The sequence below is a fragment of the Epargyreus clarus genome, unplaced genomic scaffold (assembly GCF_041222505.1).
Source record: "Epargyreus clarus isolate Ecla_fem2 unplaced genomic scaffold, WU_Ecla_fem_2.2 ptg000023l, whole genome shotgun sequence".
NCBI lineage: Eukaryota > Metazoa > Arthropoda > Insecta > Lepidoptera > Hesperiidae > Epargyreus > Epargyreus clarus.
In genome coordinates, this window is record NW_027332230.1 from 1,293,058 (window position 1) to 1,320,099 (window position 27,042).

The 27,042-nt window shown below is 34.6% G+C and overlaps 1 protein-coding gene and 1 long non-coding RNA gene across 2 annotated transcripts in view; one reads left to right on the plus strand and one right to left on the minus strand.

Annotated features, from left to right (window-relative positions):
* Nucleotides 1–27,042, plus strand: part of LOC140751782 (uncharacterized) — a 592,785-nt gene that overhangs the window by 153,618 nt on the left and 412,125 nt on the right. The gene's annotated exons all lie outside the window — the stretch shown is intronic.
* On the minus strand, nucleotides 3,128–10,555 carry serpin-33 (serine protease inhibitor 33). Its single transcript, XM_073085739.1, has 8 exons — nucleotides 10,466–10,555; nucleotides 7,973–8,116; nucleotides 7,251–7,454; nucleotides 6,934–7,032; nucleotides 5,796–5,936; nucleotides 4,531–4,743; nucleotides 3,897–4,053; nucleotides 3,128–3,285 (listed from the first exon to the last, which is right to left on the minus strand). Exons 1-8 carry the CDS (start codon nucleotides 10,553–10,555, stop codon nucleotides 3,128–3,130), a joined length of 1,206 nt encoding a protein of 401 aa, XP_072941840.1.

Here is a 27,042-nt window from a genome sequence, read left to right on the forward strand (position 1 = left end):
TCTTGTTTGCATGTGCTTGAAGCATAGTTTTTGATCAAGACAAACGTTTGTAAAAGTTTGCAGTTTATGGATGCCAACGGGTAACGGGAATCAAGCGTGCGGTCGCGGCATTACAATACTCTTCAAACCAGAATAGAGTCCCGACACTGGTTGTAATAAGTACATAGTATATTCCATCAACTAGGACTTCTATCACTTTCTATGAGTTATATAAGTACAAGGATATGGAGATGACAGTTAACAGTTGACATATTATTTTGATTAAAAATCATTCATGCCATGACGGTCAATGCGTCGGATCAAATGGGAGTTTTCCAGCAGTATGTGTAAACCACACGAAACGTTCCAGTGTGTTTTTCCCCCTACCATAATAATATTAAATGAACATAATCGCACATATCAATACGCGTTGCAACACCATCCAACGGTAACTGTAGAGCAATTCCAACATTCATCTGCATATTTAACGACGCACAGCTCCCGGAGTCGCCCAAACGCCTTGATAATTGCTTGTGATTGTTATTGCGGTGGAGATTTGAATATTGTAAAATCTAAATTGCCATGCATATAGAGTGGTGTCGGTGAATAATTTCCAAGGGATCACCGGCGCTCGGCGCAGGGGATAAACGTCGTTATGGCTAATTGAGTTGTTGTTTTGCAATGGCACTCGCTTGGTGGCGCTTATTTTGAATGCGTACTCAGTTTTGTTTAGGGCTTACACTTTTATTAAATTTACATATTTTATAGACTTGAGTGGTAAAAATAAAAGTCTAAAACTTTTCTGTATATTAAAATCTAGAAATGCACGAACGTTTGTATACGCATAGATTATAAAAATAAAGATTTAAGATATTATATTGTTACTGTTAACTATATTTCTATAACGAAGTAGAAATTATACATAAGAAAAATATTATATCTTATATATAAAATTCTCGTGTCACAATTTTAGTTACCATACTAATTCGAAACGGCTTTACCGATTTTCACCAAATTTTATGTGCATATTCAGTAGGTCTGAGAATCGGCTACTATGTATTTTTCATACCCCTAAGTGATAAGGATTGTTGACCCTAAACATTTTTTTATTTATATGGTAACACAATGTTTACCGGGTCAGCTAGTAGTGATATAAATTATGACACACAAATATAAATATAACACAGGTCAGACTATATCGATAAAATATTGACATCTGTAGCATTACCATGAGTTGGCATAGAAACGCCACTATAGAAATGGTAAATAGAAAACTATTGTCATTTTGCTAGTGAATAACATAACTACTATCGTTACGGTATTTCTTGACAACATCTGTCAAATTAATGACTCATGGGACCGAATTTGTATGGCAATAGATCATAATGACATTTGCTAGCGATTTGATTTCGATAGGTTTTTTACGTATCGAGTTACGTCACTACGGATTTTAGTTCTACGAGTAACCACCAGAGGCGCTGTACAATTTTTCATACATTTATTTTACGCAGTCGCTAGCGAGTAATACTTTTGTAAACTCATGGTAGTCCTACTGATCACTATTACTTATTCCTTTGGTAACATGAGTATACAGTGCTTGAGTATAGACCGGAGCTTTCGTTCAGACAACATACATAGTTAAATAAAAAGGGAGACGGGATTTACAACTTTACACTAAGGTAGCCAATCCTGGCTGACGCTCTCAATCCTATTTCCCTAAATTCAATGCAATGGAATCATTTCGCTGATCCGTCCCGATCCGGCGCGATCCGATCGCTGTCTGCTTGTCCGGAACTAATTGAGTCCCTCAGGGCGCTCACCTGTCGGATGAGCGCCCCTCGCTCATTTGAAGAACAATAACTTTCGTGGGTATTACGTATTTGATACCTGTTTGACAGGTTTGCGATCGAGACAAAAAATTATATTTTGTATATATAAAATTGTAAAATAAAATAATAAATGTTAAAAATACACTACAAGTTAATAAAACTCTTTTAATAATTGTAGTAAACAATGCGCGCTTTCCCTGAGTTTGGTTAAAAAATAAATATAAAGAAGCCGTTATTTTGAAGATTATTCGTTATTAAAATTTAAAACTATTTTGCAGTAGTATTTAAAAAAAATGCTATGAAATTAAGTTATACGGGTAATTCTGACCCTTTATGCCATACTTTCGTTAACCCTGCGCTCGGCAAATCGATTAGCATGTACAACGTGCAATAAAGCATTTCATTTCCAAATAATGCGACGTAATTGGTCAGTAGTTGGTCTCTAATCAACCCTTCAGTGCGCATTCATTATTAGGGGTATATTTATTATGAATGGTCCACGTGAACCACACGTGCCACTAGTTAGCCATTATTGTCCCTTTGTGAAATTTGATGCAACGTTTCATTTTAACGGTTGAATAGTTTTGAACATCTTTTTCATTTTGTAGTCCCTAGAGAGTTAATTAAATTTAAATTAGTTAAATTTAGTCGTTTGTAGTTTAAAATGCAAAAAGTATAATTTGTTTTAAATATTGATTGCAATTTAGTAGTTTAGTAGAGTTTTCTGTAGTTCCGTTGCTGTGGTATAACTTTAATTCTATGGTGTCTTTTACTTTTTATAACCTTCCTTCTTCCTTTCCTTCCTTTCCTTCCTTCTACCAAGCTCTTTTAAGTTGTCCTAGTACTTAGATTTAAGAAGAAACTAAAAGACTGGCTTCTAGATAATATTTTTATAGCCTTAATGATTATTTTGACGCAACAACAAAATAATAAAATTAATTGTATAGTTTATTGATATTTACAATGTAATTGAACTTGAATTATTAATAATGTATAATTAAATGACATTTCCTAAATTATGTAATTTTGACAATTCTTATAAAATACATATTTGATTTTGACATGTAGAGTAATTAATTAACAATGTAATAAATCATTGAACAAGATAGATAAATTTTGCACGCCCAATGTGGTAAAACATATATTATATTATTATAAATTATTTAATTTGATTTGCAATAGAAATATTTCAATGAAAAAAATGATAAATATACTGATTAGGTATATAACTACTGTTTACTCGTAATCATGCCAAAAGAACATATCTAATTTCTACCCATACGTGCATGTATTTTTTTTTATCTTATCTCACTTGTCTTTCATTCTGGTCCATAATATACGCCGTGGAATAGTTCGTAATCAACTTCAGGGCTCGGATTCAAGTTAACGGTGAAGTAAAATGGTCGATCGGCGATAAACTCTGTAAGACTGAGACCTTTTGGTAGCTGAGGACCTGGTAGTAAAGGTATCCTTACATCTGAAAATAAGATTCTTGTTTTATTATTTCATCCAGGAATTCTATGATAAAAGTAGTGGGACCGTCACCAGTTTTTTTACACGATATCATCATCATCAATCAGTCATTGTATTATTGCTGGGTACAGGTCTCCTCTAAAAATGACAAAATGAGAAAGATTAGGCCATACTGCCGCTCTATCCAAGTGCGGGTTGTTAGTATGTCATATTCTTGAAAACTTATTTTAATCTCTCAGATATACACGTTTCTTTACGATGTTTTTCTGAACCACATTGCACATGCGATTAAAAAAAAACGCTTTCTACACTCACAGCGCCACACTAGGATTCTTCCCTGTAAGTATATGACAAATACACAAACACCCAGACCCAGAAACAGAAGTCTAAATTCATCATTTAGAAATCTGTCTGGCCGGGAATCGAACCCGGGATCCTCTGCGCGTCAGACCGGCATGGTGACCGCTCCGCCACGCGGGTCGCAAATAACTTTCAAAATCAGAGCTGCATGCTCGGGATTCAAACCTGGGATCCTTCGGTCACGAGGCCGTAGTGTCAACTAGGTTATAAATTATAAAGTGTGTTGCTAAAGGTCCAATAAAACATTTCTTTTACCTTGAATGTGTCTAAATATTCCCATTTCGTCTAGTATCACGAAATTTTTCGTTTTCGCTCTACTTAAATACCACGCGTTTTGTTTTGCCGTTTTGTTATGATTAAGCATTCCGAATAGATCCGAATTAGTTTTGTTGAATATTTGCTTTAAGGAATACTGAAGAAAGAAAAAAGTTAATTTAATTTTGGGATTTAAAATATCGTGGGGGACTGGATACATAATTAGTTATAAGTTCTCTGGATAGTGCGTGTGATAATGGGTGGTTACATTAAAAGTTTCGGTAGTTTAATTTTTTTATTGTGTTCCTTATTAATGAATTTGAAGTAGCTAACAAGCACGATTTCATGATGATAAACGTTAGGATAGCAGATAGGGTAAGAGTCACGATATAATCAAAATGCCATATCTTATATATAAAATTCTTGTTTCGCAATGTTAGTTATCGTAATCCTCCGAAACAGCTTTACCGATTTTCACCAAAGTTTATATGCACATTCTGTGGTACCTAGCATTACCCCTAAGTGATAAGGGCTGTTCACCTTTAACATTTTTTATTTATATGGCATCACAACGTTTGTCGGGTCAGCTAGTTGTTATATACGAGTATGTATTACTTGTTAGCTTTAGACTCACCTTATGTAACAACCCTGTCAAATCAAAACCCGTTTTGATTTTGAACCGTGGCAGGACCACCTTTATGTACGAGTATCGCAACTGTTGTTTTAATCTCTTCAAAAGGTCTGGTTCATTGGAAAACCGCCTCAGCAGTGCTGGAAGGCCTCGCATACTTTGAGGCATAATAATCGTAATTGAAGAACCTCGGAGTCCCAATTTTATTTCTACCACCTTTAGAGGATGAAAGTTTAACTTATTTATTTAAAAAAAAGTAGTGATAGCCTAGTGGTTGAAACTTGGCCTCTTAGTAGGGAAGATCGAGGTTCGAATCTCAGGTACCCACCTAGGATTAAGAAAAAGATGTGAACTAGCAAATAATTATTGCTTGCTATAACAGTAAGGGAAAATAGCGCAAACTCTACCAATTTGTAATTGACCAGCACGGCGAATTATTTTCTATCCTTTTACTCCGAGAGAGGTCTCAAGGGTGGAACAATAATGGGTTTACAAAAATTTAAAAAACATTATTAAAATAATTCGTCAAGAAATGAAACTTAGTCCATTTCATTGAAATACAATTAACACGAGATATTAACTTTCGTTAATATTTCTAAATTTAAGCCATTTTCAAAATTCGTTCAATAACAAGTCACCGATATAAGCTTTGAAAACAGTTTTTATATTTATTCATAATTTCAAAGTGCAATATAAACTTGAAACAATATTACAAACTATGAAGAGCATTAACATTATGGAGATATAAAAAGAAATCAAGCTAAAAAGTAGGTACTAGGCCGCGTGCTAATTATCTCCCTAATTTATAGAGTATGGGATAACTTTAAGATAAGGAAATGATGTACGAGCGAATAAATTTTGCAGATTTAAGAAAAGACAAAACGCTGAAAAATTAAGTAAAAGGGAGATGATAAAAACGCTTATTAAGACGCTTTCTGTGCTCATCTTCGCCCCAAACTAGGATCCCTTTCTCGTGGGTGCCACAGACATACATCCAGAACGGTTCATCCCTGATCAAACCCTGAACCCTCTGTGCATCAAACTTGTATATATGGTGATTGTATAACTGGTGATATCTCTGCTACATTTGTATTCATAAAGATAATGGCTGGTTTTTCTTCCTACCAATCAGTCTTCATAAGTCATCCGCTAGATACCTTCCTAAGGAAGATCTGCATCTTCATTAGGAAGGGCAAGTGAACCAAAGTTTTGTTCTGGGAAAAGATTCATTTTCAGCAGTTAAAAGCTACTTAACGTTTAAACGTTACCTTCAAATTATTGTTTTTGTCATCAAAGAACATGAACGATTCGGTCCTTGTCATCATTGGGATGTAAATTATATTATGATCAATATAATGGAACTTCATATCTCTGGTCAATCTTATATCGAATGGAAATTCCCAAGTTACCTGCAGGAAAAAAAATGTGGAATGGGTTATGGAAACCGGCATAGTAGTTCATTTTTGCAAGGGAATCATTCAAGTCTCTTAAGTATTAACAGATGAACGTAGATTTTCGTAATAAAAAATTCCGATACTGGTCACAGGACATCAAAAAATAGAGTTATACTTATTTGAGTGTTCGCCTTCACGGACATCTTTAGTAAAATAGTAACAGATCTTAGCTATGTATTGGTATAATAGATGTATAACTTAGCAAGAAGATACTGTTGCTCAGTCATTTATCCATTACTGTGCAACTGCCGAGAACGGCCATCACACTGGCCAAGTGCGGAATTGATTTCACAGATGTTTCAGAGCTATTATTTTCTGAAAAACTTTCCGACGTGAAGGTATTTTCACGATGTTTTCTTTCATGTTATTTGTCTGTCAAGACATCAATGGTAGGAAATGGTGATATCATACTCTGAACGCACTGCTCCAACACGGATAGGGAGGGAAAGTATCTACGGGTTCCGAAGCATCTACACTAACAACATCCCTGTTTTTCGCAAGGCCTCCAACAAGGTTAATGCTGACTGTCCTACATTGATACCATTACCATTACCATTACCTACATTTTCTGCCTTAAAACAGCAATGTTAAACGGTGCTGTGTTCTGGTTTGAAGGGTGTGGTAAGGGGGACATACTTTTCCGAAGTGTTCCAGCTTAGTCCTCAGGGGTAGCGGCGCATCTGTGGCCAACCTCAGGTAGGAATATGTAATCCTATCTGGAGTTAGTTACAGATGGGCTGCAGTAGCCACTTACCGTCAAATGAGTCCATTTGACGGTAAGTGGCTCCTCTGCTACTCTTTTATTATAAAGAAAAGATAATCAACGCGGACGGATTTACATTTGTGAAGAATGTTAATGTTAACGAGCAACTTAGGCACTAGTGGTCAATAAATCTACGCCGATTCAATTTTTAAGTGGACTTATTGTTCCCTTTACGTTTTTTTTGCTTACTTTAAAATAGGCAGCGCTAAGAAGAAGTATAGATGAATTTCGATCAATATCGTTATGATCGACAATGTCACTAATTCTCTTGTATGTTGCAGTATCCACCTGAAATATTAAAAAAAAATGAAATAGAAAACTAAACAGTATCTTATTTTGCAAAAAATATATAATATATGCGTAGGAGACGTCAGGAGATCATTACTTACTTACGTGTATTTACATGTAAATTTTCTAGCTCTATTTCATAAATATGAAGTTTACTTTCAGAATATTTATAATTGTTTTATTTGTTGAGGTATTCAGAATTAATTTTCATTACCCACCCACTTATTAATAAAAGAAGCCGCATACTTGGGGTAGTTGAAACCAACTTTGTCAACTTGCACGCCGAAGGCTTCGCTGGAATTCGTAATGAAATTCGCGTCCACATCATCTGTGTAATTCACGTACATTTTGTTCAAGAAAATGACATCCACTTCATGTAACCTTGATAACGTGTCCTTCACGTCAGCGTAGCATGTTTTTAACTATGTGAAAAAGTTTGGTATCAAAATGATTGATTTAACCTCTCAAACAAAAATTATACATACTAAAAATATCTGCCTGTCATGGTTCATGAAAAAGTATAAATTACAATATCATGCCTAAAGTAGATCCTTTAGGGAATTTAGCTAGGTGTTTCGTTAAGGATAAGCAGTAAGCGGATTTATCTTTCATAATTAATCAGCTAGATAGCACCACGATGTCACGAATAAAACTTAATATCAAACATACATTATGTATGATTCTATATAATAAAATGAAAATCAAAAGATTTCATTCGAAGTAGATCCTTTACATAATTATTTTTTAACCTCAATAATCTAATACTACTATTTAGCAAGGTATTTCCTATTGGAGATGAAGCTGCGAAATAAACTTCACAACACACATCTTCGTTTCTAGACTTTTCTCCTTTTCTTTCTTTTATGGGATTGTACTATTATTACAAATAAATGCCAGATAGGATTACTATTGTATATGAAATACTTCTGTTAAAAATTACCTTTGAATCTTTATCTAATCCCAAAGCAAGCATTATTTCTTTCTTAGTGTCCCCTTCAGCGACAGAACTGAGCTTGCAAAGGGAAAATCGAAGGGCTAGGGTGGATACCACCATGCTTTTATTAGATAGAGTTCTTAACGCTTCCTGAAATATGTACATCTTTATGTTATCTTACTAGCACTAGAAGAAGTGTTAGGCAGATGTGGATTCTTAAACACATACTTAAAGATTTTATGTATAATTTTATGTCAATTTTAATAAAAACCGTGGAATCATCCCAAACTTTTTGAGGTTCGAACAGTGTTTGAAATATGAAAAATCAACCCTATAAGAATTTTCTTCTTCTATTTTAAGTTCAGTTTTACAAGTAATTATTGGATGTAAATGTCGGATGAGTATATAGACAGATATGTGTAAATCGCTTTTACGCCTTACGATTTCTACATTAATTCCTCACTAGGATTTTTCATGTTTCATGTGTGCCATGGACACAAGACAAATACACATACACCTATATCTACTTGGTCGGGGATCAAACCTGGAACCTAATGCGTGTCCGACCGGTAACGGCTCCGCTACGCGGTTTACTGCGATTAGGAACACATCTTCTCTATCTAATCTACAATATTTACCAGAGGGAGTATTCTTCGCACGCTGTCATACTCAAAATGTTTAGGTTCTTCCAAAGTAAACGTAAAGTCCATCATTACTACTAACAGTACTAAAATGACATTATAAATGTAGGGCAACATATTTTTACTTATTTTTAAATTTTGACTTTAATTGTATGGTATAAAATCAAGCGGCTCTACAAATATTCTGTGAGTGAATTTGTTCCTTTTAATTTTAATTTTACAAAATCATATTTTATTCTCTAAGTATTTGGTACAACAAGAAATTTGTGATCACATAGAACACACATAAAATTTAAGGCTTGAAATTTAAACGTTTTCATCGTGATTGTAAAACAACCAAATCAAAACATTTCGTATTGTGTTTTGTTAGTAAAGCAATAAAAATGAAATAAAAAGTTTCAAGCGTAGTCATAATTAATTTCACTGAATTCTTTGTTATAAGACGTATATGTTACAATGATTTTAATAATAAAGTTTATTTATTAATAAGTATAAGAAGTAGCAAACGAGAATGCAGTCCACCTGATGGTATGTAGTCACTGCCCACAGAAAGGACTACAGTACGACCCAAGGCTGGTTATAATCTCGTTGTTCTCCCTTGAGGACTAATTCGGAACGCTTCGTATACGTATGTTTCTCACATATCCATATCTTTTAAAGTAAAATATAACAGCGCTAAACACTGCTGGTATAAGACAGAAAGTAATAGGTACAACATAAGTAGTGTAATATTTCTTTCATCGCAAAAGAATGTGTTAGTACCTACAAAATTGAACAAGGTACTGAATTTCCAAGGAGTTTAGGGCAATATAATAAAAATGCACTCTCTTTACGATTCTCACAAGATAATCAGTCCTTTGCGGCGCGAGTGATAATGTAAGCGAAGTCGGTCGCTTTGACGGGTGAATCAAATAAGTCGTCGCAGAGAATAGTAATAAAATTGAATCGAGCGTCTGCCCAGATGTAGGTGCCGATTTATCGCTTAATAAACGTAGGGGCACACCGGGAAAAGTCTCACATTCGATAAATATTATTTATCATAATATCTGACTTGCATATGAGGCGGTCACCTTTAATCTTAAAGGTAATCTTAAAGGCAGCATATCCATGATCGGCATAAGACAGAAACCATGGGTACATTTAATGTATGTAACGGCTGTCTTATGACGGCAATATTAAACTCTGGTGAGTTCTTGTTTGTAAAATGTGATAAGGTAGTAGAATGATTTGCATAAGGTGTAGTAACTTAGAACTCCGTGATAGTAACGCATCCAATACCGACCTAAAAAAACGTAAATTTATTATTTACATTTTGTCGGGATTGAACCTGGAAGCCTATTCTTATAGTATGTCATATACGGATATCAGTCCACTATGAATAAAACTTCAACCGTGTGGAATACGCTTTTATCAAACTTCATTTCCCAAAAAAAGTCTAATCGATCCACAAATGCGTTGGTAGATACCCTGATAAGTACGAGTATATCTCCATTCTCTTCTTGGAATGAGAAAGATTAGGCCATAGTCCACCGCGCTGGCGAAGTGCGTATAGGTATACTTCACATACCTTTGAGATTTTTTTATAAATCTCTTAGGTGTTCAGATTCCCTCATGATGTTTTTGTTCACCGTTTAAGCAAGTTATAATTAATTTCTAATACTTTGAAAATCAGAGGTGATTTGAACCTCGGACCCCTCGATCGAGAGGCCGAGTTTGTTAACCACTAGGCTATCGCTGCTATCTCCAAAGTATAGATATCCATAGTATATATATACTTTGGAGATAGCAGTGATGGAGATCCATTACTACATCAAATTATTTATAATACAGATTGTACATTAACTTGCTCCCAGTATACCCGAAGCCGGATACCCGTCGCGCGCTCGCTTACACACTCGTCGAGCTGCATCCAATATGTTGCCGAGAATATTGTCTTTAACAGCTCCATTATACCGGCGATAGATTGCAGAGCCTCCGGATTGCGAAGAAATGTCTATCTTGTATCGTGAATATTTTGTTTGCTCGAACTACGCTTCAACGTCACGAGATCCATGTGTGCTCATGCAGTTCGCAGATATTAATCGTATGGATTTTTCATAGCATATTTGAATACTCTGTTTATTGTCTTTTCCTTTCGATCTAAGCCCTGGGCTTTTGTATTATACTGTATAATTCGATGACAAAATCTGGTAAAGTATGTCTCGAAAACTGTTATAACTTGCCGGGAAATATTTTTCTGGTTTTTTAAGTTAAGTGATTAACGCCCGTTATTGCTTAATATTTCTTGCCCAAGTTTTTACATAACTTGTCAAATATACCTGTAATAGACAATATATGATTAACATTGACTATTACTGGTAGGCGTGAGGTGGTGTGATTAACTCAGTTACTTGTTACAGTTGTTCTGTTGTTGTACCTATTGATATCACAGTTCTCTCTAATCGATTATAATTCAGGATCCGGAATGTCAGATACCAGGTTTTAGTTTATGAATCTTAGTCATTACTTAATACCAATAAATAGGACAGAATATACGTAGGCTGTGTTAAAATTTAATTAGATTAATAAATTCCATAATTTTGGAACATGGTAATTCTGGCAGTAATCTCCGAAAAATAGATATAATAGTATTCTCGAGTCTACTATCTTCCCAAGCCTCAAACTTTTAACAAACGTCAAAAGCAATGCTCATTTACCTATTTCAACACGAATGACCCACATCTAGTTATTAATATAAATAAAACCGCTTAACAACAAACTCTGGTTTCATCAGAAAACCTCGTCGGCATGTAATTGGATGAATATTCAGGCATCTTAATCAATAGAAGCATTACTGAGGTCCTATAGAGGCATGCAGCGGCCTGTGAAATTGGACTCGAGGGGACAGAGACGGAGATATACAGAACCGGTTGGTGAGAGCGAGCACCACAGTAGTAGCGCGTTTTATAAATCATTTTTCCTGGCACGGCGCTGGTTTAGGATGTTTATACATGGGCGTTTTATGACTTTTTCATTCCACTATAAAGTATCAATATATATTTATTTTTTATTTTATTTATTTAATAAGTTTTTGTACACAAAATAAATCATACAATACAGAAGTCATAGAAATAAGGTACAAAGGATTTTATGTTCTTAGTAGAAAAAAGGTTTTTTGGAGTTTCTTTCGTCGCTTCTGTTCCGTGAACAAAACGCCTTCCGAACCGGTGACTCTATAAATTAATTGTATAAAACATATTCTGAATTTAAAAAAATAGTTTTATGGTGGTATAATATAGCATAGGAGAAAACCTATGCTGTTGGATAATATATACGCTACACATTCAATTCTTCACTACAATTATTTTGTTATATTTTAATTAACCTGCAACTATTTACATCGTTTGATAACTAGTAAGGCGTCACTATATAATATGCAATTGGATCCAGGTCCGATCTCCTCGTCCAAATGGCATTTGTTTGTGATATTAAGTTTGTGTTTAGAGATTCAAGATAAAGTGAGTCGTAAGGTGACGTAAGTAGAAAGCGTAGTATTCATGCACATTGCCGAAATGTCGCATATCGCATAGTCGCAACTGTCGTAACAGCCTTATTTGGTAAAACGCTGAATCGCGATTACTTCTCTTTGCGTTTAGTTAATCAATTATTGTAATATTGTTGGTATAGACGTGTGTGTGCACGTTTGCTTTCAGTTTCCGGGTAACGAGACAGCTTCACAGCTTTTATTTTGCATGTGTTAACTGAAATCTCCAGTTTAAGCTGACTGGAGATTTTACGCTGAAATCCGCAAGCTTGTGGATATTGGAATGGTATGAATAAACGCGAGGTGGACTTGTGTTAAATGTAGGAATGTTGATAGTTTCATTTTATTTTATGAAAGCTAAGAAACTTATAAAATACGTTTATTGTTTATTTTTTTAACCGACTTCAATAAGGAGGAGGTTTCTCAATTCGACCGTATATATGTTTTTTTAGCGATTTTTTCGCGATGCCGCGACCGATCAACATGATTCAAACACCATTGTTGCTGTTTCACAGGGGGTCCCATTTCCCATACAATGTTATTTAACGAAATTATTGAGCGCTGAGTTCAGAACTATATTTGAATTTTTTTTTTACTTTGTGGTGACATAAAGTCGGTTGAAATTTTTTTAATACAAGAATTATATTGTGATAGTCATAATCATTACTTTGTCGTTGAAGGTGCCTTATCATAGTTCTTATGTGGAAGCACAATTATTTTTGTGGCTTTGTTTGGCGCCTTAGACACGTACTAAGACCAATATACAGGGCTGTAGATACGGACATTTAGTTACGAGTGTTCCGAGGATTCCTATCAGGATTCAGAATAATTTAGGTGTTCAGTTAATATAATAGAAATTAAAGAATAAGTAATTAGAAAAGATACTGCTTAAAATAATTATGTAAATATAAAATGGGAAGGGAAACATGACAAGGACACCTCATGTTAAGATATTCCATACATACAGACATAATAAACCTTTTTTTTTTTTTTTTTGTTTTCGAGGGGGAAACCTTCAAAAGGTACCCGACGACGTGAGAGCGACGCCGGGTTATGTGGGATTTTTACCGCACTAAAACCCCCGCGGTGGCCGTCCTCAGCGCTTGGTGGAGAACTCCGGGATCTCCAATGGAACACAACCGGAGTCCTCCAAGCGCGATACCCCGGTCGGGCTCTGCCCTGGGGGGAGCACTTTACGCTCCTCCCTCACATCTAGTGTTTACGACGGCATGCGACCACACATGCCGCCGTCCTTCTCGGGGTTGCTCTACGGACGGTTTGAGCTCCCACTCTTGCCGCCGGCAACCCCGGAAGCCCCCTTTTAGTCGCCTCTTACGACAGGCAGGGGATACCGTAGCCCTATTCTAGTCCCGGAACTACAGGGACAAGACATAATATACCTACCACAGTTGGGCAATAATAATTAATTATTAGACGAAATTTAAACCCCCAATAAACCAAAAAAATCCCGTCAGTAAACGAAATTTCCGAAAAACTTATAATGAACAGTATAGAAAATAAAATGTATATCCGATAGTATACGGAATTTCGAATTACTAATTGGAAAATATCTATTCAAAAACAAAATATATTTAATAACTGTGGCAGAGTAATGTTTTCGAAGAAAAATCAGTAAGCACTTGCGAAAAAGAATTTAATGAGGTCAGTTTAAGTACGGTTTATGAAGAATAACTAACTATTGAACAACCTCAGAAAATACACAACTTTGGTAGGAAGTTTTTAAAACAAAGAACGCTAAAAATAAAACACAGGAAATATTAATAAAACTGATGAATATCATCATAAAACGCTTTTAAGGGATTTCAAAAAGATAATATAATTTTTCCAACATCATATCAACATTTACAATAATATATATTTATCCACAAATTTTATTTCCACTTTTATTATAAAAGACATTGCAAAAATCCGATCATGATAACTCAAAGCAAGGTTGCATATTCCAAAATATCCAAATAGAATAAGTAATTAAAAGTGATGTAAATTATATGCCATTTATTTTTATCACAATTAATTAAATTTACAAAATATAATCTATCTAACTATTTACAAACTATAAATCTATATACAATATATACAAAAAATATAATTTAAACAAAAATAGAAATATTAAAACTTAAGGAAATATAAAAAATTAAATATAAAACAATGAGTCCAAATCACTGCCTCCCGGTAGAGTCCCAAGAATGCTGGCCGCGTTGCCACGTAAATTATCAACAATTATTGTTAATAATTGGTGTAATGAAGTCAGCTGAGTCAGTCAGTCAAGCCCAATTGACGAAAAATAGTAAAGAGTCACAGAAAATATCTGCATAATAGAATCCGGGATTATGAAGAAACGAGTTGTAGTCATAAAATCTGTTAATGACTGTTTTCATTTCTAAGTATTTCATGAAAATGTCGTATAGATTCGAGGATCAAACGAGCATCCACTTGATTGTAAGTTTTCACTGGCACTACGATAATATATTTTTAATAATAAATAATTATTTCTGTTTTGTAAGAAAGTTTTTCAAATATTTGCACTATTTTAAACTTTTTTATGTTTCCGCGCTGGACGTTGAATCCTGCCTACAATTTGTGAATACTTGGAGCATACTGCAACACTGCACTCTCCACTGCTTTCCTTCCGTTGGTAGAGTGGATTACTTCAGTCCATTTATAGAAGAATACCGTACATATTTTGAGCACCCACAGCACACATAAAAATAAACACAAATTTGTTCATCATGATAATAACGTGTCCATGGCATCCTCGACACAGAGAATTCATGTGTGCATGTAAGTTTCGTCGACGCATAAATGTGCCCCTTGGTTTAGGCTATGGTCCATTGTGCTAACTAAATGCGAACTTCACACATTTTTGAGAACCTATTTTTCTTTGTCTTTGTTCCTTTACCGTAAATCAAGTGATAATTACTAATACGCACATAACTGACGAAGATACGTGCCTGGGGGCTTGAACTTTGAATCTCCCGATTGAGAAGCCAAGTTTCAGCCACTAAGCTATCGCTGCTTCTGTGAGAGTACAGAAAACGTTATTTTTATTGCAAAGTCACGAGAATATCGCCAAAATGTCCAGTGGACACAGACTAACAGTCAAACGGATCCGACGTTAGCGATGACGTTAAAAATGAGTCAGGGGGCCAGCAATCAACCGGGCTGTTCAATCAATCTCGTCTCCACCTGAAAAAAGTAAAGAAAGATCGCCGATAACCCAGTCGTTGCTCGCTAATAAGTTTGCTCGCTCTTGCATAGCGAAACGGGATTGGTTCAATTCGTCCTCTTAAATTTCGCAATTGCTAGATGGAAAAGCGGTTTTTTTAGTCGATCCTCTGTTTTGATGGGACTACGTTTGTATTGGGTCACTATTTTGGCATTGATATCAAAATAGTGATATATAGTGACACTTTTATCTTGTATATGGCTCTCTTAAGTCCTTTAATAGTGGTCACCTATTATAGATGTCACATTAATATAAGGGAATTTATGTATGAATTTTTTACACTTAGGTTTTTTACTTAAGAAATCAATTTACTCATTTAGGTCATACATTTTGGAAAGCTCCTTAATTAAGATATTCTGATTGTAGAAACTAATATTCTGATAGGTAAAAACAATGGAATGAGTAAGATATCGGCATTAGTCTTTGTAATTCATAATTTCTAATGTAAAAACAAAATTATAACTGAGAAGCCTTGGAATACTCTAATAAAAATCGCAAAAGAAAAATAGAAAATAATAAATACATTTAAACGTGATTCTTTCGGAGGAGTTCGCTAATAAAAATACTTACTGGACACTTAAAATAAACATGAAATGAAACTTAATATAAATTCTTGGGAAATTCTTTGGGAGTTTTTAAAAGCTTTTGCCGGTTTATTTGCGGATAACGATTCATTTCTCATTCATCATGTAAATTGTTCCAGAGTTTCTGAATCGAAATGTACGTAAAATTATACACCCCGATGCTAAGTTGCCTTTTTTAGAGCCTCTTAAAAGTTTAATACGAATCTGTCTCGAAAACTCTTAATCGCCGAATTAACATGTAAATGTACTAAGATTATATTTCGTTTCTTTTAAAGCCGATCTGGAGTTCTGAGGGGTGGGTTTAGGACGAACTTTAGAATTCAAGATTGCGTGTTGAATGAAAGTGAACCTTTTATGCAATTAGCGTTGCTGACGAGTCTGCCATCCATTTGATGGTTAATGGTAACTGACACTCATGGACATCTGTGATCGACCCCCAATCAAATCAATTAACAGTAATTCAAATGTGAATTCAAACAATAAATTTTAACTAGAACCTTATTAAACGTAAAAAACGTCTCTTTGTGGTTCAGAAGGTACAAAAGCCTGTCATCAAAATAAAATTGTACAAAGATTTATATTATTTTCTATAATCTTTAAGTTTTCATAATAAAAATATATAATGATAATGATATGGAATATATAAATGAAAAAAAGAAACAGAAAATGTTATACACAACGAAGCAAAATAATATTTTGTACAGCGCGTCAGAATTAAAGCGATTACTCATATAAATGGACGCATTTTTAAAGAGGCTTATGATATATTATTTCACATATTGGTAATGATATTTGAGTAATTCAAAATTTAAATTGGGACATTCATATTTTTGTATTAAAATTGAAGCACGCATCCACGAAAGTAACTTATGTAAATTATATATTATTATAGCATGATTGTCTATAATCAATCCCAGATATCATTGGAATTTTAAAAGGGGTCCGTTACAGATGCGTTGCTACCCCTGAGGACAAAATTCGAATGTCTCACATCATACTCTTACATTACCATAAAGCAGAACTAACATTGCTGTAACAAGGCAGATTAAGTTGTGGTCCAATCCAATAAGTGTGGAACAATACATTCTACTAAATGATCGTTCATTTAATAAAATTATCGCAAACAATGTTGTTTTCTTAATTTAATCGACTTCCTCTAGCAGATTAGAGGGGGGGGGGAGAGGCGCAAGGGGCGGTCTGCCCCGGGCCCCCAGTCGTGGGAGCCCAAACATAGTTCCCAAAAAAGGTCGTCAGAACCAAACAATCTGTGAAATCTTTGTATAAATCAGCAAAAAGGAAAGTCTCCAGAAACATACGTATTTCGGAGAATAAGTATATGAAACTTTTGTAATTTTGTAAAATCAAATCAACTTTTTACACTGGAGGCCTCCATTCATCTTTCCACCCCGGGCCTTTCCTTTGACAACCTTAGTGACCCACTGCAGACTTCCCAAAGGAAACAGGTTATTTATTCGTCGCGTATATTGTTTTAACATTTAGGAAGCATGATCCTCCAAACCACCTGATAAGTTGTCACCGTCGTCCATAGACACCTCTAACCATGTTTACACAGAACAAAGGGTGTCAATTATTGATTCGTTCGTTATAAAATGTTCTTAGCTAATTAATTAGGTTTCTAAGAAAGTTGTTAGCTAACTGCTCCATAGGTATTGAATAAATTAGCTGAATCGATTTTACATTACATCTCCCAACTATTTTGCGGCAGAAGAATTTAATATTAATTTCATTTTAGTACTTGTCCCTTCTTCTTGTCCCTTTGTCCCTTTCCAAGGAAATATTTTCATAATAATTTATTTCATTCATTCATAATTGATATGAAATACCTGATGTGGTTATTATATCAGATTTCTCTCGGTCTATTTGAAATCCTTTTCAGTTCTCATTTAATACCAATACAATTAAAATATATCTTTTTATACCATCGTTGAAGTATATAAAGAGAATATTCAAAGTAAAAGGTTTTCCGTGTACTGAACACCGTAGTTCAGGATAAATGTACATTTGCGAGAAGTTGACGAGATTATCACGATGTTTTATCAGATTTATTACTTTATTGCACTTTATAATAGTTGAAATAGAGAAGCAGTATTACATAGTTTAAGATACTCGTATTAGAAACCTTTGCAGATCAACTCTGGAGGTAAAATGGTAGAACTATTTGAGTTTAGAATCCGGAAGCACCACCGCCACCGCCACTGTCTAACAACGGCAATGTAAAGCTCTGCTTTATTCCACTTTGCATGGTGTGGTAAGAGAGGCATACTTATTCTAGGCATACAAGGCATTCTAACTTAGTACTCCTCAGATGTCGATTCCAGTTTTCATAGGCGGCGGTATCTAATTATCATCAAGTGGACTGCATGCTTAAATTTTACAAAATTAAATTTAAATTTTATTAAATTAATCTTTTTAGTCTTCTCAAGTATATTTTAAAATGGCAGATATTTTTTGTATTAAAATCCGCTTTAATAGATTACAAAACCCCACACATATGTTTTAATGCACGAAACGAGAAATGTAGAGAATTATTTCCCCCGACACTAACAATAAAGCTACGTTCATACAGAATATTGGCTCGTCTGCTTCACTGGCTCTATCTAGCGTCTGTAGTGGACGGACTCCTTTGTATGTTATTCGCCTATTTACTTCTAATGCGTTTCCTTTGACGGTTTATATCGCTGGTTTATTTTCTTAGCTTTATGAGTTCTTTGCTTGGACAAGACATTACAAGATTGGATTTTGTAGATGTTATAATGAGTGTATTTGTATTGTACCACTTATTTCCTTCACGGTGAATTTACAAGTTGAACAATAAGTTAGACAATAATGACTACGATCACCGGTTAACCGCTATTTCACACGCACCCACAGAACACATTCATACATATTCTTTATATTTATTTATTTTATTTTATTTTGTTTATTTATTTATTACTACAAAGGCAAATTTTATACATGTATTTAAATTTGTTTAATAAGGATTATATTCATATAGAATTGTATAAAATCACGTCATTAAATGTTTTACTAGTATATATGTACTTTTCCTGTGTCCGAAGATGGGCGTAAAAAGCTGCAACACAGTTTTATAACTATAGCAGCTGTTTACGATATTAAGCTTGCTTGTATGTATATAGGTATATGACGATGAATAAATCTTTAAAATCTTTGAAATAATTTTTGAAAAAATAATTTCTAAAGCGCAGTAATCTTTGCATTTTAGTGGAAAGCTGTGGATGCTGACTAGCTTAACCTTCGACTGAGGTGACTTTTTTGGTAATACTTGACTGAGGCGTAGTCTAACAGACGTCAAAATAAAATACGCCTATTTTTAATATATATAAATAAAGCCAAAATATATATATCAAAATAGACATAAATATACTTCGTTAATTTACAATGTCAAATATGGAGGCTTATATATAAAGCTAAATATTTATTTTGTATTTTTTACTGAAATATGACTTTTTAACAAGGTTTTTACACTAGGTAACAACAACACGTATTTTTTAAATAGTCAAAGAAAGTTAACATTTTCGTTTATTATTTTAATTATGACATCATTTAAGACTAACAAAAGAAAATATATTGAAATCACACGGTTCATTTAGCCACAATTGAGCCTCAAGTTTTGACCTTTTTACAAAAATAAAATTTGTAACCTTTGCAAAGTTGCGAGGCACACTCAAGGCAGATTGGTTTTTCACATGCACAGAAGGAGAATCTTGTGAGTGTTTGAGTCTGCAGTAGCCTGCTGGTCCACATGCTGCATAATTTTGTTCTTGGTGGCCTCTCAAGTTAACGCAGACTAGGGGGTAAATCATTTTCAGATTCCTGTACTAAGGCCTGGTTTTCTGGTTTGATTTCGTTTTCCCTTTCATCTTGAACTATATCTCGCCTACTAACTATAGCCATTCTTCAATTTCTTCGTCTTTAAGAACTTTAATATGGAACTTTCCCCTACAGTCTCATTTAGCAAGCCTAAAGGGATCTTTTTGGTTGAACATGTACAAAAGGAAAAAAAAAATGTTTGACCACTTACACACAGCGCCAACTAGCCCTAAACTTGGCACGTCCAGCACGGATGCACATACTAATGCTTTTTTCTAAATAAGGTGTAAATTATATACATACGACCCACTCAAACTTATAAACAAAAAAATCGGTTGTCTGTAAAGTCGGTTTACTAACGATAGTTGAACGTGACAACGTCATAAGAAAATACTGATGACACGGTTGCATTTTTCAAAAGAAAATAATTAATTAATTAATTAATTTTAAACTAATAATTTACTTAACACTATCAACATTTATCAATAGTATGACATAACCTATAAACTCAGTTTCTCAACTTTTGTGTCAATCTAACAATTAATCAATCAATCATAGTTTACGATAATGAAATATCAGTGTACAATTATTTACCTTTATTGTTGTAGTTGTTGTAAATGATAAATGACGAATCTAAGCACTCCATATTTTCACTACAGACACAGCTGACGATACTTTAACCACACGTGTGAACTTGTATTGTGACGCTTTCTTGTTTTTCCAACGCCAAGAACGTTCGAGAAAGACAAAGACAGAGACACAAGCATGCGCCGATTCAATGCGCCTAATTCTCTAGTGCTGCGCGCGCGGCAGACCGATCATAGTTGAGTGGGAGAGAGACGCAAGGCATTCGGCGGGCCTCTCTCTCGTTCGGTGACTCATCGTAACGTTACCGGGCGTTACACTTTTTCATAAGTGACTCCCAGCCGCAACCTAATTTAAGACGTTGTCACGTCAAAATTGTAATTCTTTCGTGTTTGGTCCTGCCAGGAATCAATCCCGAGGCCCTTGGAATGGTAAATATATGTCTTACCATGATGAAAATGAGGTTACGGCTAAGATACTTAGGAATTTTTCATGATCTACTGTGGACACGTATTATAGACACAAGGGAATTAACATTGTCTTGCTGATGTGACGTCTATTAGAATCCAGTATTTATTGCTGTACTTACGTCTGTGAGACACTAACACCTCGTAACACGAAAAGTAAGCATGGTTTGATCGTCTAGCTGCGGCTATCACGTAGCACGAACAATCTTAGGAAGGTACTGAGCGAGACACCAAAACACAACGCCGCATTTCAAAATGGTAACGTTTTTTCGTTTAGCGGTGTCTGACAGACTACCACCTCAGCCGCAGAAGGTTAAACATGAGCTGACTATTACTAAATAGTCAGCTCTGAAGAAGCAGAAGCCCTGAAGCCAACGCGCTGCCTCTTCTGAGGACTACCTCAGAAGAGGCAGCGCGTCGGCTTCAGGTAGAACCAGTGTTCTTGTTCTAGTGCTTTACAGATGTAGATCGACAGTAGTGATCACTTACTATCAGGTGGAAGGCATGCTCATTTGCTGCTACTATATTATAACAATAATGAGACAAAGTGATCATTATGCAGTATGTCTTTTACCACCTAAGAGCCAAAACACAGAAATTTTAAGCGCTTCTCTTATTAGGCAGAAACAGGTGTGGCAGTGGTGCCTCCGGAGTAGAACCACAAAATATTTCACCTTAAAATTATTACTTTGTTGTATGTAATACACTTTATAGATAAAGTGCAGTGAAGTGGCAAGATACGTTTAGGGAATGTACAAAGGGGACAGCCGTAAGCCGTGCCGATAGATTTATTGGCCAAGATTGTTCGCTGGACAGCCAATAAAAAATAAATAAGTAAGGATTTTGTGTTTTATCAACCATGAAATTCTGTTTAGAATGTACTTGTTTTAGTCTAAGTAATTGTTGTTTCGTCACGTAGACTTCATTGTTAACGGAATTCATGAAAAGAAAAAAGTGATGATTTTTTTAATAAATAAGCTTTTTAGCAACGTCATTATAATTATTTTTCATATTGTACTCAAGAAATCTCTTTACTATATTGGATCTAGAAAGATAAATAATATGTAGACTGTCGTTCAAATCAAACGTATCAAAATATACAGCTCATTCAATAACGTTTTAATTTTAATTTGCAATTATGTGGTATGTACCTTAAAAAATTATTTTAACAAAAAGTACCACAATCTTCCAATTCACTGTAATATAAATAAATACATAAATTAAGTACACAGTTCTTAAATAGAAGCATTAATTAATTAGCTATTGCAATAATTAATTATCATTGCACAATCTAAAAAATCCGATAAACAATATTCTCAAGTAGACTAACATACCTTTAGTATATTATATAGTTTATATTATAAACAATCTTTAAGGCAAGGTTATTAAAGTCTGCAGTGTCCAGTGAAGTAGCGAAGTCCGTTCGGAAAACGTTCAGAGAGCGGCATTAACGCGCCACGGCGATGGATTTATAGGCTAACACTGTGAACTGGACAATTTGGACAATCTGATCGTTTCCTAGTAGTATAAATAATACAATATATATATATATATATATATATATATATATATATATATATATATGTTACAAAGTGATCAAATAGCTATTATATATAATGACTGGTTATTATGTATAATAACCAATTTGTCCAGACAATGTAATAAATTAATCACTTTATCCGGCCGTTATATATAAAAGCAGGTCAAAGTTAGTCAAAGCAATAAATATGTTATTTTAAAAGCCTGAAATACGGTAAATCTTAAGATTAACTGAAATTATTAATGATGAATTATGTTGTATCAATGTCATCTTGGTTGTTGTATTACAGTAACTATGAATCATATTATAGTCTAGGTCAGAATTATCGTGAATCGGACTCACCCGCTCGCAGGGCGCTGCCGCGCTCTGATCGCTTAGTTTTCTATTGACTTTAGTTTTCTATTCTATTTATTTTTCTATTTCTGTTACTTTTATGTGCATGAAATTATTTAGGACTAAATTAGTATTGATCTGATATTACAAAATCATTTTATAAATAAATATGTGTATAAATATTTTCTAGCATGGATTCGAACCCAAATTCGTATGATAAATTCAATGTCTTAAGGACGAAATTCGCGACTTCAGTTACACTTTAGGTTCAGCGTCAATTTCCACCATCCCGTCTTTGAAAGGGATCCCCAAATTTGAATCTCAATCCTCTTACCATAACTTATCCTCATTAATATACTGCAGGATAGCTGCGTTTACATTATCATTGTCTAGTTTCTAGTTACTTGAATACTAATATACTGTGCGATGAGAACATTTGTGGTTTATATTATATTTAACTAAAGTACTTTATGATCTATTTTTCGAAGGTAAGGTTTTCTTTAAGAGGGGTCAAGAAAAAGCAGTCAGAGCGTAGCAGTTTGAAACTCGTCTTCTTAATTGGGAGTTTATTCTTATTTTCTGTGTTAAGTCGTATTTGAAATAAATTCTTATTTGCTTAAATCGTGAAGAAAAAAAATCGTGAAACAACTTGAGAGGCTTGAGAGTTAACACTCAGTTTATCATGAATTGTAGTGCGTATTAGAAATTAATTATCACTTGCTTAAACGGTGAAGGAAAACATCGTGAGGAAACCTGCATACCTGAGAGGTTTATAAAAACAAAAAAATTCAAAGGTATGTGAAGTTCATCAATTCGCACTTGACGAGCGCGGTGGACTATGGCGTAATCCTTCTCATTATGACAGGAGACCCGTGCCCAGCAGTGGGACAGAAATGGGTTGCTGATGATGATTATCATGAATTATATTGGGGGACGACTATAAAGGATTTCGAAAGATATCACAATCCCAATCATACATTGTCATCCAAAATGTGTATCCAAAATTACAGCTCAATCGGTTGGAGTGAGTTTAAAATTCAGGAGCTTGTAAAAATTCTATATAGGTAAATGATTTAGAAAAAACTTGTAAATAAATCGAAAGCCATCATAGGGTGGTTATTTTAAGCGGAAATGACCTCAGTCTTAATATCCGGCGGAGGTGTTGGGTGGTGCGTGAAATAGTTTTGCTGCAATTTTCTGAGATTTCATGTTGACAGCTCTATTTTATTGAAAATTTTAAGAATTGTAAAATATACTGAATATTCACCATGAAGGTGTTTTTGTGTTTGTTTGTATTTGTGTCTGTTTTTTACCGATTGCAGAGGGTAATGTTTTTCATGCTTATGTATTTGTGCGCCGCAGCTCAACTGTCTTGATGGAAAATTGTGGTAGTGACATCGGTTATATTTTTTGAGATTTTGTCTTTATCGTATTTTGTTTTAGTTTGGTTTGGTGACAGTAGTAGGTTACGATTACTACCTCTGAGGACTAAGTTGGTATATCACATGCCTTTCCTCAAAACAAACACAACAGCACTTTACGCTGCTGTTAAAAAACATAGGCAATCGACCACATTTCTTGAAACCAAAACTTATGAAAAAAATAAACGTTTACCTAGTTATAGTAAAGTGTTATAGTATAGCCTAACGTTATATACCCGGCTTAGCTGTAACGCAGCACCTCATTACTATACAACGGCCAGTTAGGCTTGCGATAAAATTTGCATACTAAGAGCTCAGCGCCCTCTGTCGGTGTAGTTGCAGGTGATTTTGATCATTGCTCATCCGGTAATTTTTGTATTCGAACGAAATAAGTAATGTATTGAAAATTTGTTCTTAAAGAACTTTTCAGTTGTTTATTTTTGCCTTGAAGCGTAAGGCGTTTCAATTTGACGTTGTCTGTCTATAAGTGTATTATAGATTGCTTTTATTTTATGGGTATTTAAGAGGATTTATTTTGCGAAATATTCCATTCCAAGATGGTTATATAAATCAATAATATTAATACATGTCGTGGGTGTTGTGATAAGTATAGGTACGGTATTTGTTAATTTGCACCCATAACTAATAAACTAAATGTTACCTTACATGCGTTGCTATCTCAACTATATTGTAACCCTTCGGACAATTATGTCATCTTTCCCAAACCTTTCAGACAGCAGCGCTTAAAATTGCCGTTACAAATCACAGAGGGTTCACCACCTTCAAGAATGAGAGATAGCCTTGTTGTTATTAATGGTGCAATAACGATCTAAAGAAAACAACGGGTAGCTGCTAAATGCAGACAATTGATAAGATATTATAATACAAGGGACCTAACCAGGAGAGCCTTTGTAAAGCAATGGACTACCAAACGTTGGGCGAATTGTTACTAAAAATAAATTTAAATAATTTTCAAAGTAGGCACGTTGTTTGACTTGAAAATTAACATTGAGATGAAACGAGGCGTTAAACGCATTTGCCTGTCTATCTTACTCCGTTTCTATACCTATTAGGCTTACCGGAGTGTAAATTTGCATAGAAAGGGCGCTCACTACCGGCTGAATTGCAGGTGCTATCATTACCGATGATTCAATAGTAAGATGAATAGTAGATGTCGATGATTGGTACATTGTTAACAGTGATCAAATTGGTTTGACAATTGCTAGTTCCAGGTTCGATCATCGGTCAGGCAGAATTACTGATTTAATAATGAATTATTTTTTTCTTTTTGGTCTAGGTGTTGGTGTCGTCTCTATGTGTTTTGATAGTGTGTGTTTAGCCCTGCTGTGTTTCGGTTTGAAACGTGCGCTAATAATGAATAACCTTTACGAGGCGTTTCAACTTGTCCTTTGGGGTAATGCATCTGTGCATTCTGTGGCAGTGACTCTAATCTTATCTGGGGATAATTCCAGATGTTTATTTGCGTCACTTAGTATCCGGACTGCATACTCTTCTGCTAATTATAAAAAAATGAAACAAACATAACATTTCCTTCAAGTAACCTTAAGTTAAAATATAGTTATTTGACTAAATAAACACAAAAGTGAATGTTGTAAAACGGATCCGTATTTTTTATATGCCCAATAATCATTACCTACATTAAGGCGATTGATACGGTAAAATACGCAAAGCATGCTCCTACAGGAATTAAAGTCAATACATTAGGCGATAACTGCTTACTGCGGGTAAACGGTCTTATTCCCGGGTTCATTCGTGATCAATTCCCGCGCAGATAAGGCAATTTGTCCCTGGACAGGTATTATGTGATTTATTAGGCGATAACTGCATTATTAAAGCGACTCTACCTCCGTACTTTAACGTTGACCTAATATTTATTGTTTTAATGATTTATAATTAAAAATAAGAAGTTAGAGGTGGTAGAAGCCTGCGTAGTTCGAATATAGAGATACCATCGCATCATCTCTTTTGACTGATTTCGAAAAAGTAGCAGGTACTAAATTCTGTTGTATTTTATTCCTTATAATAGCGGTGTAGAGCGCTGTTGTCTAAAAAGGTCCATTTATACTTTTTGGAGTAAGGTGAATATGAAAATAATCATGAACAATATTTGAGAAAGACCAATATGTATTTTGATGTTAAAAGACGGAGTGGAGGGGGCTAGTATAATTATTTTAAATAATTTTATTATATCTTACCAAAACGTCGGAAAAGTCTATCTCTACAATAAATATTTTTCCACTCAATTGAACATCGATGCCGATCGAAATTGCCTGCGAATTTCCAGACAGCATTGAAACAAATTTATAGAGTGGCAACGGGTCCACCGGACAAAAGGTGCATTTACATAACAAATTGAAGGGCAGCTTATACTATTGTCGCAAAGACCATTAGGATGTATGTTTCATTATCTGGTAATAAATGTGAAGATAATCTACGATTTTTATTATTTAAAATTTGTGGTAATGATGGTGCCATCGGGTGTTCGGTATTTTTGACTTTCGAATTTTTTGAAATTTTATAATAGTATATGATAACTGTAGGGCTCCGGGGCTCGCAGCGATGCTTAGGTGAAGGCTTGTCCAATTAAATCGAGGTTTTATTACTTATATTGGGAATCGGAGAAAAACAACGTTCTTTTCTTTTCTTAGTAGTCAGAAGTAGTGACATATATTTTCTTTTTAAATATACAATAAAGTATAAAAAGGTAAAAATATATAAAAACCTATCTCTATTGTCAGCCAGCAGCCTGCATCGCCAACAATGACCAAATAGTCTCCCTGGTGGGAAGTGGTCACTGTTTAAATTTTATTTTTGTAAAATTTGTTTGCGAATTTTCAAATAATTCTTTTACAGGTCAACCGC

What these genes read in the sequence shown, in the direction of transcription:
- serpin-33 (XM_073085739.1), bottom strand. Translation starts at nt 10,555, where the DNA reads ATGGAGCTGTTAAAGACAATATTCTCGGCAACATATTGGATGCAGCTC. An exon ending in GATTAGATAAAGATTCAAAG is followed by an intron (nt 7,455 to 7,972) that starts GTAATTTTTAAC and finishes TTTTTCACATAG; the next exon opens with TTAAAAACATGCTACGCTGA. An exon ending in TGACAGGGTTGTTACATAAG is followed by an intron (nt 4,054 to 4,530) that starts GTGAGTCTAAAG and finishes TTCTTTCTTCAG; the next exon opens with TATTCCTTAAAGCAAATATT.